Raw genomic sequence first — 14,783 nt, 5'->3', positions numbered from 1 at the left:
AAGGGAAGATGAACATAACAAAACGCAGGGGATATCAAGATGCTGAGTAATTCTTTCATTTCAAAATTTCGACGACTTTCTCTTCTCCCTTTACAAAGACTTCGTTTCACCAACAAAGTCCTCAACTGAACCATCCCCATCAATATCATCGAGGCGGTGACGATGAAGACGACGAGGATTCTGTCCGGGACTCGATCGTCACCGCAGCTTCTTTGAGCTCCTGAGAAACCTTGGCATCTTTCAGCATGAGCTTCTCTTTGCCGTTGGCGTCGGTCCCGGGCGCAAGAGTCAAGACACGATCGGCGTCGGAGGTGCAGTGTCCGTATTCCAAGTCGTCCATGGCCGTGATGGTCGTGGACACGGTGCCGGTGCCGTTCCAGTATGCGGGCGTTCGGGCTTGCGACAGGGGCGCATTGCCATAGGAAGGACCACCGGTGCTCAGGGTCGAAAGCAGGTGAGGCAGGATGCGAGAAATGAGCGGACGAAGGGTCGGGAGACAGGCGCAGATGATTCCGGTGTTGCATTCAATCGCCGACCAGGTTGCGGCGTCGACGTTGTCATCTACAGCAGTGAGATACCTCTTGGTTAGTCACGTATTCACCATCACAAGCAAAATAGCACAAGGACATACAGGTGGGATCATCCGAATCCGCAATCTTCTTCAACGCAACCAGACGGCACACACTTGTGACGCAGACACTAGAGACGAGGGTTCAATGTTAGGCCGGTTCGAGAAAGCCCAAGACGGAGGGCGAGACTTACAATCCGCCCAGCGCAAAGATGGACATTAGGGCAATCTTCTGCCTCCTGGGAAGATCCAGGGCCGACAAGACCGGGAGAGGGATCAGCAGGATGGCCAGGTCGGTGGCAATGTGCATGGATGCATTCGAGAACCAGAGGCCCTTCATGCTCAAACAGTAGCCGGGGAGCGTAGGGTCCCAGAACTTGGCCACGGGGATGCAGTTGAGGAAGGCACTCAAGACGGCCCAGGTGCCATAGGTGGCCAGCACGGCGATCATGATCCAGGAGATGCAGCGCATGCGCCTCGTGGGGAAGACGCGGAAGTATTGCATGAGAATAGATGCTTTGGCGCAGAGCAACGCGGCATTGTAGAAGGGAATCGTGACCCAAAAGGCCTACCCAACGCGAGGGTTAGTCCGAGTGTTGGGCCATCGAGACAGTCTTTGCTTACCTTCATCTGCTTAAGCATCACCGGCGGTGGAATGTCCACGGCATGCATACCCACGCCATTCAGAGCCTCCACGATGAACAATCCCATGAAGACAAATGACAAGACCTGGCTCGGCTGGTTAGCTACATGGATCTGATGCCTTGAGAATCATGCGGGATTGCGCGAATGTCTTACCAGGGCGATCACTATCATCCAGTCATTCGACTCCATGCGGTTCATCAGCCTAGTCCGAGTGTACAGGCGGGCAAGGACGAAGCACGTTGCTAACGTGGTGAAGACAACGCTGATAGACAGCCCCTTCACGCCTCCCGGCGACAGATAGGACGTGTCGTCCCCCCGAGGGAGGACTGTACGCGGAGCAGGGCTCGACATGGCGGCCCCTCGGACGACTTGGGTAGGACGGAGGTCGACCTGGTGCGACACGAAGGATTGACTCGAGGGACGAAAGTCAATTGAAAGACGTTCATGCAGGCATACACCAGAATCTCAAGCCCAACCAGACGTGCATGCGCCGAATCTAGGTGACGCTATGTGAGCATGGAAGACCTCAGTGGCATTGCGAAGAGAGGAAGAAGCACGAACGACTGCGGAGTGGATAAGAGCTATTATAAACGTTTTCTCGCCAGGGCCCCAGAAACGGCCAGGCCTCATGAGGGATGAGGTTAATACTAGGCACCTGGGCCGAGAGGACCCTGGCTCAGCGTTTCATTTGCTTCTCCAGATTGGTGGAGCAGGGACAGGGACAGGGACAGGGGACCAGGATGAACGAAAAAGAGCGAAAGGAGACCAGGACGAGGACGAAAGGAAAAAGCAAGCAAGGGCGAAGGCAAATAAGCAAATCATGCGTTGAAGCCACTGTCACATTTAGGATTGATGGATAGAGCATGGGCTTCGTCTTGTCCAGTGCACTCTATCTGACTCCCATGCCGGGACTTTTTTTTTTCTTTTCTTTTCTTTTTTTGGGTGCATTTCCCTAATTTCTTTTGTTTTTTCTTGGTTTTTTCTGTTTTACCATTTTTGTGGAGTCCCAACAGGCTAACACTGACCCCCCTGCAACAGCGCCAACGGACAATCAGGCGATAGGTTCCAGCCCTTTGGGGTCACTAAGGCTGATGACAACATCAATGATCGGCTCCAGCAGATTCTACTTGCTCAGGGAAACCATCCGGGCCAGTGACGGAAGGGAGATGGGTGGAGAGGTCATAGATCGACGATGTATCCAAAACCTTCCCACTGTCGGGGTAGGGTGGGCCGTGCAAGTTCGACAGATGTACGGAGTATGATGGCCTACAGGATGTACATGTGCGCTTCCCTTGGTATGCATGGACTGGACTCAGTCGACTTGACGCCCATGGGCTGTCATACGATGTGTACAGAGACCTCCTGCCCGGGCTGCCTGACAGTGCATAAGACGGACAGATCGTGGCGAAGGGAAAGGGTTGGGTCAATTCCCCTTTAACCCTAGGCTGCTAGGTAGGGTATGTACAGTACTTCGTCAAGCGAAGGGGGAACTGGAGCCGAGCTGTCAGTGACTCAATCATCGCTTTTCCAAGGGCTGCAAGCAGGGATGTCTTCCGAGTCACCAACAACCGCCTCCTGCGGCCTCCCCCTCTTTCCTGAGCTGCGATATGTTTTTTTTTTTTTTCCCTTTTTCTTTTTCCTTTTTCTTTTTCTTTTTCTTTTTGGTTCTGCTTCAGTGTGCTCGTCCTCTGGAAAGGGGTGCCTCTTCGTCGGACAATTGAAGTTTGAATTGCTTCACTTACCCTTCAGGGCATCCCTTAGAGCAAGGGATACAAGGCTCTCCCTTTTACCCTCTCGAGACAGGACAACTCAGCGAGGCGATTCCGGTCATCCAAGCGAACTGAGAATTGGGAAGGATGAGATGTGTCCAGCTTCTCTTTCCCCCGAGGTGATAGCGAGCCACATTGAATAACGGACATGCAGGGGATGCAAAGTACCGTACAGCCGGATGACAGCTTCCACCTGTGCTCCACTCCCAGTCCGCCAGATGCGTTTCTATTCTGGCACGTCAAGAGAAGAATTAGAAGGCAATGAGAGACAAAAAGAGGGGCAAAAACGTCCGGTCGAAGTGGATCCGGTCGATTCAGTCGCCAGTCGATACATCACATTTCTCCCATTTCTCGCTTTCAGTGCCGGGGCGATCTAATTTAGATCCGCCCAGAGAAATTATTGCTTCGTCGAAAAGCCTAATGGTCTCGCCTTGGGGGTTTCCCAAGATACCCGGCCAATAAATCTCAATTTTGATCGACCGTTCAAGGTCAATAATTATAGACTCCTGATCTTATGCCTCGAGGTGGTCGCCCAACAGCCCGCCACCGTGGTTAATAGCGTTCATAGCGTTCCACCCCAGCGTCCGATTTACAATGGCGCCGATCGTGGCTTTGACCTTTTACTGTTCTGATGCGCTCTGATTGAGCACAGGGCGACTATGGCGCCTCAGCTGTTTACCAGATCTGGCCGGATGACGGGCTGGCTGGACGGCCAAAATACGGGGGTGGCATTTTCGGTGTAACCCTCGAGGAGCACTAGTAGTTTCTCGTGTCATTTGCATCGCCAACTGTTTGCTCGATTCAATGCCCTGGAAATCCGATTAATTGGAAATGCACGGGCGGTGCTGAGTTGCTCGCCGCTCGCTGCTAGCTTGTCGACTATTATTTTAGGCCGGTCCTGTCGGCCACATAATCCATGCCTCTTGGGTATATAGCTCACGCTCTTATCAGGTCAGGTGTCTTTACCGGTCTCCGGGCAAGTGTCGGTCAGGGAGGCTGTAAATTATATTCTTGGGCTCAAGAGGTTACTAGGAAGTAGCGAAAATTGGCCCTCTCTTTCTCTCCTGGCGTGGTAATGCTGAGATTCTCCGGTGCTGGGAAATAACCAAAGTGGCTCCGTACTGGAAGATGATCCGCAGAGCCGTTATCCTCTCGTATAAGACAATGGGAAACAATGCGATGGATGAGATAAAGAAATTGAATCGGATATGAGAGGCAGAGATCTACAGAGTCAAATGAGAGATAATGCGCATTGGCCACCAATATGAGGTATCCTTCGAGTGCTTGGACGAGATCAGAGATCCGGCATAGCACTGGCTGATATTTCATTTTTCTATCGGAGACAACGATGAAACCCTCTCATTAAAGTTGGTGGGGATGGAGACACCCCCTCCTCCACTTCGCTGAAGATGCGTAGGACCGTATCATCGCATATCATGATGCACTTCCGTGGGCTGCAGCCACCAATCGACAAGTAAATATGTCACTCCTACACTCCGGTGTAAACACCCCGTCCGAGTAATCCAAGATCATTCACGGAGCATCTCAAATCGATTCTGGCCATTCTGACTGTCCGTAATATAAGTAGTGCCCTTAACCGAGGAGTTTGCTTGTGCCACCTCGTATATCATGGTTAGCCCTAAGATCAAACATAGGCAAGCAAGCAAGCAAGCAAACAAGCAACCTTCAAGTCACCTGCCCACGTAGGCTGGACCGGATTAAAATCCCTTGAAGTCCTCCTGTCGATCCACTTTCTCATGTATGTACTTTTTATCGTCAGTGCGAGTCTGCGACCGCGGCCCTGCTCGGTCGACTGGGCGACGGCGTGGATACTGGATTGTCCTCTGTACGCCTTTGCAATCTCCGTCCGAGCTTGACAGCTGGTCCGGGCATTCCGTGTGGTGTCGAGAATCGATTCATAATTTTTAATTGTGGATTGTAGCAGGATTTCTGTCTTCTCGGGGATGCATAACGCGCATTGTGTCCGTTAGTACGGCTAGACGTGTGGATATAAAGATATATACTGCGTCTGTGGACGGGTTCCGATGATAGATCAGGTCTGCAGGATGGCAAAACGGGGAAGAGCGACGTGCACGGCGGAACGGATAAGATGTCCGCGAAAGCAACGACGACCTGTCTGATCGAGAGGATCTGTAGGTCATAAGAATGGATCTCTGAAGGATGAACACTGAAGGATGGAACTGGACTGGACGAGCGATAAGACGCGCTAAGATAAGGATAGCGCACAGACCACCCAAAAAATTCCCCCTCGAAAATCTGCGCCTCGCCAGTCGAACGACCTTCCCCCCTCCCCCTCCCCCACTTCTGCGTCATCTTGCTGTCGTCCTGCTGGATTGGATTCGAGAAGGACCGCCAGAGAACGCAAGCCAAAATCAATCATGGCGGACTCCACCACCACGCCGCCCAAACCCGTCCACACCATCGTGCTCGATGCCGGTCCCGTCCTCAAAAATACCCCGCCGCTATCCACCTTGCTGGCTCAATGCGAGGAACTGCTCATCACCCCGTCCGTGGTCGCCGAAATTCGTGATCCCGACGCTCGCGCTCGAGTGGAAACCCTCTACTTGCCGTTCCTGAAGCAGCGATCCCCGTCTCCCAAGAGCGTGGCCGTCCTGAGCGAATTCGCCCGCAAAACCGGTGACAGATCTGTGCTGAGTAAAACGGATATCGAGGTCCTCGCCCTGGCCTATGAGCTAGAATGTGAGCGCAATGGCGGAGACTGGCGACTGCGAAGCGTCCCCGGCCAGAAGCAGGTGAATGGCAAGCCTCCCGCCAAGGAGGAAGAACAGAAGACCGAGGGCGAGCCCGAGTCGGTCGAGAACAAGCCCGAGACCCCGGAGGTCGATACCGTTGCCGAAGATCTCAAGAAAACTTCGTTAGAAGGTGGCAACGAGGAATCACAAGTAGAGGCTGCCGCTCCTGCGACGGAGTCCGCAAAGGATGATGCTCAAGTTGACTCGTCGGCGGTCCAGGCACTCGAAGAGGAGGCCAAGCAAGAAGAGGATCCTGATGCTGCCGATGAATCGGATGGCGGGGAATGGATCACCCCGTCGAATTTCAAGAAGCGACAGGCTCGCGACGAAGGAAGCTCTTCGACGACGCCGGAGCCCAAGGTGATGCAGGTTGCAACCATGACAACTGACTTTGCGGTAAGTAATAGCACATCGTTCAGAATCGATACAAGAACCGCGAACTGATGGCAAATTATAGTGTCAAAACGTCCTACTCCAGATGAACTTGAACCTGCTTTCGACAACCACCTTGCAAAGAATTAGACACCTGAAGTCGTTCATCAAACGCTGCCACGGTTGTTTCCTTACCACCAAGGACATGAGCAAACAGTTCTGTCCCCGCTGTGGTAAGGACACTCTTACCCGTGTCTCCTGCACCACGGATGCCAACGGGCAGTTCACCATGCACCTGAAAAAGAACATGCAATGGAACAACCGGGGCAACCGATTCAGCGTCCCCAAGCCCGTCCACGGGAGCTCCAATGGCAAGTGGAAGGGAGGTGGAGGCAAAGGCGGCTGGGGAACGGAACTGATCCTGGCCGAAGACCAGAAGGAATACACAAGGGCTTCCGCAGAGGAGAACCGAAGACTTCGCAAAGAGCGGGATCTGATGGATGAGGATTATCTCCCCGCTATCCTGACCGGCGAACGAAGCAAGCAGGGAGGCCGGATCAAGGTGGGCGCGGGCAGAAACGTGAACTCAAGAAAGCGATAAAGGCACACATTTGGACCTTCTCTTTCCTTTTGATTCCCTCTTGTCTTTTGCATCAACGCTGGAACGGAGTTTGGTCAAAAAGTTTCTTTCCTGATGTTTAACGATGTCCTTGCGGATATTTGATGGGTTTACGATACGGGATGGATTTCGACGGATTCATAGAGCACACAGGCATATATAAGGATATAGATCCAAAAGCGAAATTTCTCTAAAATATGGCCATTGGGCTTTTCCCAACCAGTATATCAGAAATCGAAAGGTCTCCGAAAGACTCGGTTCGCTTAGTTCACACATAACACCATTCGCCATTGAAATGATTCGAAACGTCAAAACACCTTTTGCCCGTCGGCTATCAATTATCCCATCATTCGGCAAATTACAACGCAGCAACCTCCTTGTCTGTGGCCGTGTATTAGCTTGATGCGACTTCCGCAATCGAGGCAGGATTTCTTCATACCGGGCTGCTGGGTCAAAAGCAGACCATACCGCTTCTTAAGAGTGACACGGTGACTATATTGAAACCCGAATCTGATTAGCCAGCCGTTCTTCAGGCGATCGGATTTCTAATATCTCGCTTTATCACAGGGACCGACGCACCGAGAGTACTTGTCATCGGGAGAGAATCGGGCAGGGTGAGCCGATTTCGTGACGCGGCTCTGCGCATCGACCTTCTTCAGGGTGTAGACCCTCTTGCCCTCGGCGTCAAGCGAGTACTGTCGGACATAGGTTTAGTATCTGTAGGATTTACGATTTGCGCGATCCGCAGTCGAGTGTAATGTGCCGACATACCATAAGATGCATCCTATAATTCCAGGCAGACGAAGTCAGTACGTACTAATGAATGGTCACCAGGTGATCTTGAAGACAGTGGCCACTTACTTGAAATTTGGTTTTTATTTTTTCGAAGGGCCTGGCGGGTGGGTTCAAAGAGGGTGGGAGGATTCAAGTCGTCCAAGTCTTGCCGCAGTTCTCGTCCGGTGGATTTGGAGGTTTTTTTTTTTCTCCGTCTCTTTCTGGAACCGCCGGGCACAGACCACCCGATCCGGCTTAGTCACCCGCGGACCTTTTTAATGCCCAAGCGAATTTTTTTCTTCTCTTCCGTGCAACACCTCGAAACACCCATAGAACAATCCGAAGGCTCGGGATGATAATGATGAGCATCCCTTCCTGGATCCCAGCATGATGCGGTTGGAGTATCCTTTGCAGATTGCCGATTGTATTTAACCTCAACCACCTCCAGGTCTTACTAGACTTGTGATCCCCTCCAGAAAAGATTTTCTGGTAAGCATCAGCAGCTTTCCTAAGCTTGTGAAGTGCTTGCATTCAATCTCCGGTGATGACTACCAAACTATACCCAAACCTAGGCAATAGCACCTTGATTTCTAGCTATTGTCGATGATGGTATCAGTTTTGACTACAACGGTATCTGAGGAGCATTGAATTCAAATCACTTTGCATTGCACGGGTCATTCGTAACGAAGAGTTCCACGGCTGACTCTTCGCGTGATAGTAGACTACCATATCAATTCAAAAGATTTTTTTTTTTTCATCATCATTTAAGGATTCACTAGTGAACATGACCTCCAATTCCAATTCTACATCCAGCCCTGGTCCCGAGGCTGCGGCTGCGGCTGCCACACCGGAGGCTTCACGACACAATGCCCGACCTGCTCGCCGTCCGCGGCCACCCAGACCCAACTACAAACACATCCACCGCTTCCCTCTGCCAGTCAGCGTTCATCCGCTCCCTCCTCTCATTCCTCACAACCCTCTGTCCCTTGTTAGCGTGCTCCTGTCGTATCTGACGTACTTCGTGTCTCCCCCGCACCGTGAAGTCTATCCCGCCTATTTCGATCCCGATACTTCATCGGTCCACGTGACGGACGAGAAAGCCATCCGGGCGTTGTGGGAAATGGGTTTCTTTGGAAAGGGCACGCTGAGTCGAAGCGAGCCGAGCTGGTTAGAGCGGGAAAAGAAGAGACGGGGCTTGCTCGGAGGAGTCACCAGTGAAGAGGCCACCCGCCAGCGAAGATCCGAGCGTCGTGAACTGAAGTTAGAGCGAGCCAGGATGGAGAGAGTTGCTATCGAGGAAAGACTGAAGGCAGAGGCTGTCGCGCGAGAGACCGGCGTCATGCCAGGCGATCAGTCTTCCATGCCAGCCGCCGCCGAGGGTGTTACTAACGGCACCGTCCCCACCACCGAAAAGTACTCTCTGCGAAAGGCCAAAGAGGCCAGAATCTTGGAGACACGGCAAGCGGTAACACAGAATGAAGAGGATGGCTCTCCCGGGGGAAAGTCCCCTCAGGGCGGCAAGACCGTGCGGTTTTCCCCAGTGGTCCAAGCCAAAGAATTCGCCTCGGATTCAGCTATCGTGCACCTACCGCAATCCACCCCCCAGGAACAAGAATCCAGCGAAGAACCGGGGCTGGAAAATGAAGAGCATCTCCAGCTATCCCGAGAGGAGGCCTTCTTCTTGGTTTATGGACTGGGCGCCCTACAGGTCTTTGACAGGGAACAGAACCGTGCACTGTCCTCTTCCTCTCTCCTGTCCACGTTCTGTCAACATTCATACTTCCCTTCACGGAGCCCTTCTACGGATTTGAATCCAGACGACCCGTTTATGGTCTCGTACGTCGTGTACCACCACTTCCGGTCTCTTGGGTGGGTTGTACGCTCCGGTGTGAAATTCGGAGTAGACTACATTCTTTACAATCGGGGTCCCGTTTTCTCGCATGCCGAGTATGCGGTAGTGGTTCTCCCATCCTACGAGGACCCCTACTGGTCTGCCACCGAAGAGCGACAAGCGCAGTGTGCCCAGAGACAGGCCCGCAGCTGGTGGTGGTTCCATTGCGTCAACCGGGTCCAGGCGCAGGTGAAAAAGACCTTGGTGGTTTGCTACGTCGAGATCCCTGCCCCAGCTTCGTCTGACCCGAAGGCATCTTCCGAGGGGGATATCGGGGCCCTTCTTGGCCGGTATCAAGTTCGAGAAATAACGATTCGACGATGGGTGCCGAATCGGACCCGAGACTAGGCGATGTTACCGTGGTGCTGATTCTCCTGTACATAATATTTGTAACAATATGTAACCATCCAGCTCCGAGACAACGCTTCTTGAGTAACCCACCAAGGCAGTAAATAGTGCAACCTGAGGCAGGCAGAGTAACGCCGGATGCCTTTATGCGCTAATCCTGAACAGGTAATATTAACTGGTCACGTGGCAGACGCGTTCCCGCGCGTTGGTTCATGACGGCCGGTGACGCCCTTCCGATGCCTTCTTTTCCGGCGTCGATGCTGTTCGGGCTATGGTTTCTAGACGTGCCTGGGAGGTAGCATCGATGAGGTAAAGAAGAAAGAGAAGGAAAAAAGAGCAGGGAAAAAAACAATGGAGACCCAACAGGACAGTCTCGACATCGGATATCTGCAACGCGTCGCGCTGGGGCAAGTAAGTGATTGATCCTGGCCGCTTTTGGTGGCGTTCTGATGTCGATCGAGCTAACACCAATCACCTTCTCTCGCTCATAGCAATCCACACCTTCCCAACTCCCTTCCCAGCAGCTCGAACCTATCGAGGTTTCTCTCTCTGATACGTGTGACCGTCAATCTCCACGAAATCCCGCCGATTCTGTGTCGCTCACGGCGCCAGAAAACCCTCGGAAATCGCCGTCGCCGCATCGGTCCCCGTCCTCCCTACACTCGCCCACGGGAAAACGACAGCATGATACAGAAGCATTGAAGAGTGACAACCGACAACCTTCTGTTACAGGCAACCGGAATCGAGTTCCCCTGCAGCGGTCCGTGAAAATGGGTTCCGCGGAGACGGTGCCCTCCGACACCCAGGTCATCTCTCAGTCGGTGTATGACGATCTCATCCGACAGAACCAGGAGGCTGCCGCGAATAATGAAACGGATAATAGCTTGGCTGATCGGGCAACGTTAGCAACCATGTATGAGGGTGATAGTGGCCACATCGATCTGCTGGCGGGGTTTGATCACATCCACACCGACGCCGCCAATGCCGACGACAACGAGGACCAGAGCAGCTTCAAGCTAGGCGAATCATCTCCCATGCATTATCAGCCGAGTTTCTTCCCGGAGTCCCAGCGCTTTGTGGTCAAGACTCCCGCAACGGTGGTGAAGCACAGCCAGACCGAAGGCTTGAATACAGGGTCTCCCACCGTCTCCCGCAATCCACTTGCCTCGGACGTTGGCTCAAGCGGGGGCATCATGGCTTTGAGCCAGGTTTTCAGAGCGACGCAGGCACCATCATCTCCCCTGATCCGTGGTCAGCATTCTGATCCCATGTCTGATCGGCCTTCTCCCAATCTTCCAATCCAGGGTCACCCACTTGCTACGACGCTGTCCTCCCCGCTGAACCACATCGCAGCGACTTTTCCGCGAGATTCGTCCGAACCAAATCTGAACTATGTCACCATGAAGGAATCTCAAGCAGAACGTGATAGGATATTACAGGAGAGACTGACGCGCTCTGCAGAGCATGTCTATTCGGAGGATCATAGCGATGTCGAATTTGATAAAGAGCCGAGTTTCGTCGAACGTATGGCACGCAAGCGAACTATTGACCAGGAGGCCGCCGCTCAATTTGCTGGTCTTACGACCCCCGCAAAGCCTCCAAGCCATCGAAGCAGGACAAGTGACAAGGCATCCGAGGATCCTGAGCCTCATACTCAGGAGGGTGGGCAGCAGACACACATTAGCGCGCTGCCAACCGACGAGGCTAGTGAGGAAGAAACGGAACATGAGCAGGAGTCCCATCAGCCAGTGCCCAAGTCGCAAGAGCTGAATCCTTCGACCGAGGAAGACAAAGAAAATTACGACGATCCTGTAACGACTCCGCGTGGTGCTGCTACCAATGCACATGATCGCCTTTCTCAGGTACTGTCTTTGGATGGAAGTACGTCTCCGAGCCCAAAGAAACCAACCGGCGCGCCTGCAGACTCTCAGCGGCTATCTCAGATCGAAGTTCAGGGCGAAGCACTGGAGGGCATCAGCAGATCTTCGCAAATCATAGTGGTCGCGGATTCTCAGCAATCTCCCAAGTATGATCAGGATGAAAACGCTGGCAATACTAATCTGGAACCGTGGGATCAGTATGCTGCTCAACATCCTGGCCCGCATGTACAATCGTCTTATGATCTCGAGAAGACGACAAGCTCACCTCAAAAGCCTATCCGCATACAATCTTCTCCTCCGTCGGCGTCTCAGCGAAGCCGGGTTTCATTTCAGCTGGACAATCGTGTGCAACCTCGGGGGAGGTCTGATTCGGTCAGCTCTCGCGAGTCATCGGGCCACCCTGCAAGGCACCAATCGGTTCCAGATGATATCGCAATGCAGGCCGGCCATCCGATGGAGCCAAATTTGCCTCACGGGGTTGAAAATACCTCGCGTCCCGACCGTCTAGAGAAATCGTCATCAATGCCCTCTCGTGTCGCCGAAACACCACTCCACCGCTCAAGGAGCTTTGGAGATGAGATTCCTGCCACAGATGCCCCGGAAACAAGTCCTAACCGATTCCAGAATGATTTGATGGATCAAGAAGATGATGACCTACCCCCCATCCACTCGACCGTGCACGAGAGAATCTCCCATTCTCAGCCCTTAAATCAAGATAGCTCATCTCCCGTGAAAAATCTACTTAATTCTAAGATTCTATCTAGTCCAAGTGGGAGACAGCGCAGGGCTTTGACCGAAATCGCGGCCGACGTTTCACCTCGGATTGGACCAGGTGCCTTTGACATCGACATCAATCTACTTTCTGCCGAGGATCAAGAATTCAGGTCTGCGGTTGAAATGTCCCCAGTACTGCCGCGAAAGAAACGACGCGGAAATGTCGGAAGAAATATCTACGCCTCGGACTCCTTGGTACCGGTGACACCTGGGCCGACTTCTTATTTTATGCACACCAAAGGACATGAAAGGACCGAAACGGAAGATCATCCGCAGCCGAAAGAGCCACAAGTGGCACCGGAGACTGTATTCGTGAAGCGATCGAGACCATCCCGGCGCATGGACACTGTTTGGGACATAGACGACACTCCTCATTTCTACCCGCCACGAACTGAACGCTCTAGGATGCTCGCCCGATCTCTAGAAAAGAAACCACAGCAGTCCCATGAACCAAAGCAGAGGACTGACGATCAACCCGCTGTTCACCGCGACCACCAAAGCACCAGCCCTGACCCCTTGGCGCAACCTCATACAACACCCTCGAGGAAAGCCGCACATAAAAGACCAGACAATGACGTTGCAAGTGAGCCGATACGAATGGAATTACCACCTGCTGAAAACGTCCAAGTTGCTGTCAACCAGGTGTTTGCTCCTTGGAGTGGATCAAAACGAGCCTACTATCCCGCGACTTGCTTTGGTAAACCATTTGGGACCTCAAGTACCAGGTACCTCGTGAAATTTGAAGATGCTGCCCCCATTGAAGTGCCTATGAGCGCTGTCAAGACCCTGGAATTGAGGGTTGGCGATGCCGTTAAAGTGGACATACCCAATGTCCCAAAGGTCACTCACATTATCCGGGGTCTTACCGACAAGCTCAGCGCGGATGAACTTTCCAAGGAAGCCAACAATGGGATGGTGCCGGTGACTGATATTTATGGGCATTCGGCTGCTATCTTGGGACCGAAGCAGCGGAAGAGTCTCCCCAGTGGAGGACTAACGGGGCCTGAAGGCGTTGTCAAAGTTCCCATCTCTCGGATCTATCTGGACACAATTCTTTGGAATCAACTCAAAAACCGCGCATTTTCCTACAGCTCTGTTCCAATCCAGCCTGATAACAGACTCCAGACACCTTCTGAGAGGCACTCAACTCCGACGTCGCCGAGTACTCGGTTATCTCGCAGCATCCGTTTTTCTAGCGGAGTATTTTCTGGGATGGTATTTGCTGTGTCTTATGGCGATAACAATGATAAGAAATCCCGCATCACTCAGATGATCCTTGATAACGATGGGCGCATCTTACATGATGGCTTCAATGAGCTCTTTGACCTGCCCACGAACGCCCCACTTGCCACGCCTTCAAAATCCCCAGCGTCAGGCACAAATGAGAATGGAAGACACTTGCGCCTAACGCGCGGTGCCGAGGATGTCGGATTTGCGTGTCTGATAGCTGACAGACATTCCCGCCGCCCAAAGTACATGCAAGCATTGGCTCTGAACTTGCCATGTCTCTCGGGCCGCTGGATAGAAGACTGTGTGGCCCAGGGCCGGGTTGTGGACTGGGAATTGTACCTGCTTCCAGCCGGTGAATCATCTTATCTGAACGGGGCCACCAAATCACGAATGCTTGCGCCTTATCCGGCGTCGGAGGCTCGACTTCCCGACGTGATCTCTGCACGGCCCAATCTCCTGGCCGGGCAGTCGGTTCTTATTGTCATGGGCCGCGGAAAAGCGGACGAAGAACGAAGGAAAGCGTATTTATTCCTGACCTATGCCTTGGGTGCTTCCCGGGTTGAGCGAGTTCCAGATGTCAAGTCCGCCCGCGCCGTTCTCGACCAACAAGGAGATGTCCAGAACAAGTGTGAATGGGACTGGATCTATGTCGACAACGATGAAAAGGCGTCGGCGATTGCGACGATCCTTGGGGCCTCTCTGTCTGGTTCGCAGAAAGCCCAGTCGACACAGAAATCCAAGAAACGCAAGAGAGTGGAGCTTACAGAGTCGATCAGTAGCAACGATCTCGGCTCGAACACCAACGTCAAGATAGTCGGTAATGAGTTCGTCTGTCAGAGCCTGATTCTGGGCAAGTTGTTTGATTAAGAGTTGGATCCAATCTCTTTACTGAGACGGGAGGAGAGATACTCTTCCGTATCTCCTTTTTTTCTTTTATTTTCTTTTCTTTTCCTCTTTCAATCCTGCGGTTAGCAATGGTTCATGTTATCATATTGTTGTGATCAACGGTGTATGTGTATGGAAGGGCAAGGGATTTCTTAATATCGGGGTCGAAGGCGTGATTTGGAACAGATACCCTATGACTTGATTAATTTTCCGGGTTCGGTCATTAAAATGAAATAAAAATCAAGATTTACTAA

At 52.5% G+C, this 14,783-nt stretch overlaps 5 protein-coding genes across 5 annotated transcripts; 3 read left to right on the top strand and 2 right to left on the bottom strand.

Moving 5' to 3' along the window:
• Nucleotides 1-145: 145 nt before the first annotated feature.
• Nucleotides 146-1,564, bottom strand: P170DRAFT_431106 (uncharacterized protein; the record flags this gene model as incomplete). Its single annotated transcript, XM_024848002.1, has 5 exons — nucleotides 146-561; nucleotides 632-699; nucleotides 763-1,136; nucleotides 1,193-1,297; nucleotides 1,367-1,564. 5 exons carry the CDS (start codon nucleotides 1,562-1,564, stop codon nucleotides 146-148), a joined length of 1,161 nt encoding a protein of 386 aa, XP_024698441.1.
• A 3,751-nt stretch (nucleotides 1,565-5,315) lies between these two features.
• P170DRAFT_418872 (rRNA-binding endoribonuclease) lies at nucleotides 5,316-6,946 on the top strand. The gene is made up of 2 exons (XM_024847248.1): nucleotides 5,316-6,152; nucleotides 6,214-6,946. Exons 1-2 carry the CDS (start codon nucleotides 5,382-5,384, stop codon nucleotides 6,727-6,729), a joined length of 1,287 nt encoding a protein of 428 aa, XP_024698440.1. The 5' UTR covers nucleotides 5,316-5,381; the 3' UTR covers nucleotides 6,730-6,946.
• Nucleotides 6,878-7,530, bottom strand: P170DRAFT_514416 (H/ACA ribonucleoprotein complex subunit NOP10; the record flags this gene model as incomplete). The annotated part of the gene is made up of 4 exons (XM_024855206.1): nucleotides 6,878-7,128; nucleotides 7,187-7,239; nucleotides 7,327-7,442; nucleotides 7,519-7,530. The coding sequence occupies 4 exons, from the start codon at nucleotides 7,528-7,530 to the stop codon at nucleotides 7,106-7,108; spliced, it is 204 nt and encodes a 67-aa protein (XP_024698439.1). The 3' UTR covers nucleotides 6,878-7,105.
• Nucleotides 7,531-8,284: 754 nt separating this feature from the next.
• sen2 (tRNA splicing endonuclease subunit SEN2) lies at nucleotides 8,285-9,823 on the top strand. Its single transcript, XM_024850349.1, has one exon. The coding sequence runs from the start codon at nucleotides 8,306-8,308 to the stop codon at nucleotides 9,758-9,760; it is 1,455 nt and encodes a 484-aa protein (XP_024698438.1). The 5' UTR covers nucleotides 8,285-8,305; the 3' UTR covers nucleotides 9,761-9,823.
• A 288-nt stretch (nucleotides 9,824-10,111) lies between these two features.
• Nucleotides 10,112-14,780, top strand: P170DRAFT_418862 (chromatin-binding protein RAD9; the record flags this gene model as incomplete). The annotated part of the gene is made up of 2 exons (XM_024847247.1): nucleotides 10,112-10,171; nucleotides 10,282-14,780. The coding sequence occupies 2 exons, from the start codon at nucleotides 10,112-10,114 to the stop codon at nucleotides 14,509-14,511; spliced, it is 4,290 nt and encodes a 1,429-aa protein (XP_024698437.1). The 3' UTR covers nucleotides 14,512-14,780.
• Between the last annotated feature and the right edge of the window lie 3 nt (nucleotides 14,781-14,783).

Source organism: Aspergillus steynii (assembly GCF_002849105.1).
Source record: "Aspergillus steynii IBT 23096 chromosome Unknown P170scaffold_11, whole genome shotgun sequence".
Classification (NCBI taxonomy): domain Eukaryota; kingdom Fungi; phylum Ascomycota; class Eurotiomycetes; order Eurotiales; family Aspergillaceae; genus Aspergillus; species Aspergillus steynii.
This window is presented reverse-complemented; position numbering and strand designations above follow the sequence as displayed.